Source organism: Suricata suricatta, chromosome 17 (assembly GCF_006229205.1).
Source record: "Suricata suricatta isolate VVHF042 chromosome 17, meerkat_22Aug2017_6uvM2_HiC, whole genome shotgun sequence".
NCBI lineage: Eukaryota > Metazoa > Chordata > Mammalia > Carnivora > Herpestidae > Suricata > Suricata suricatta.
Window position 1 is genome coordinate 57,056,863 of NC_043716.1, and position 1,348 is coordinate 57,058,210.

Here is a 1,348-nt window from a genome sequence, read left to right on the forward strand (position 1 = left end):
TCTCCCGCAGCGGGCCCGCGCACCAGGCTCGCTTTCACGGTCATGGACGGGCCCGGCACGTGGACTCGGCTGGACGGGAGAGGAGAGTGGCGGTTTTCCCTCCTGTCTCGGGGCGTCGGGTGGAAACCCAACAACCAACGAGTGTCCTGTTCTTTTGGCAGTGTGTCCCAATGGTCACCCGTGCTCCGTGGGAGAGGTGAGTCGTGCAGCGTTTGGGGGCGTGAGAGGAGGTTAGGGAGGGGCTTGACCCCTAGGAGGGCATAGACGCTCTGAAAGCTGTGTAAGGTGCCCCAGCTTAACATCCAAATGGCACGTGGGTCCCCACACATCACCCCTTATTGGGGGCCGTCCTGGGCCCCGTGGGCTGTGCCCCAGAGTTGAGCAGCGTTCCTGGCTTTGACTCACCAGACGTCGGCAGCACCCATGTCCCCAGTGTGACAACCAAAAAATGTCCCCAGAAGTGGCCAAAGTTCCCCTGGGAGGCACAGCGCTGCTGGCCGTCCTCCCCAGCCGCTGCGGCGCGGGGTGAGTGACCCGTGTCCTGCCACGGCAAGGCGTTGACTGGTCCGTAGTGTGCATGACCAGCCCAGAGAGGTGGTCTAGACACCCAGGGACAGGAAGGAGACAGTCTGGACTGTAAGCCCCGGGGCGCGGGCTGCGTGCGCCCCGCTCTGCCTCCCGCAGCAGCCAGCCGGGGCCCTTCGCTGGCCCTTCTCTGCCTGCTTGGCAGCCGGCTGTTGAGTTGAACAAAATAAACGAGAGTTCTAGAAGGGAGAACACCTTCTCCCTGAGCCTGCTCTCGGCTCCGACTTCCGCAGTCTGGGGCTTGAGGTGCAGCAGCCAGTAGCCCTCAGACCTGATCTGGAAAAGAACGGGGTTTTGGAAGGGGTAAACCACATGCTAGAGTTCAGGAAACAGGTTTGGAGGCCACGGGAGTGTCCCCCGATGATGACCGGGTGACAGAGGGCTGGGAGCCCGGGAGGGGGGGCGGGGCGGGAGGAGGGTGTCTCGCTCACAGAGCCGCGGCCCCCGCCCCCCCCCGTCTCAAGGAGCGCAGGCCCCGCGCCTCCCACAGCCCCGGCCTCCCGCGCACGGCGGGCTCTCGCGCATGCCGTGGCCTGTGCACGTGCCACAGAGCCCCCGACTGAGCATGGCCCCGTCTGTGTGTCCTAGTGTGGCCAGCCGATGGAGCGGAGCCACTGTGTGGACTGCGGGGCTTTAATTGGCGGGATTAACCACAGGCCTGAGTCCGGGTTTCTTGCCGTCAGGTAAGTAAGATTGCGTTTCCATCCCATGTGATCGAACTGTGGGTTTTCGAGCTGTTTCTATGCCAGCAGATAAACTAACA

The 1,348-nt window shown here is 63.6% G+C and overlaps 1 protein-coding gene across 1 annotated transcript in view; it reads right to left on the minus strand.

Annotated features, from left to right (window-relative positions):
* RNF213 (ring finger protein 213) overlaps positions 1–1,348 on the minus strand; it is a 98,867-nt gene that overhangs the window by 13,733 nt on the left and 83,786 nt on the right. The window contains exon 57 of the mRNA XM_029927121.1: positions 811–861. Within this exon, the coding sequence (XP_029782981.1) occupies positions 811–861 (51 nt within the window). The remainder of the gene's footprint in view (positions 1–810; positions 862–1,348) is intronic.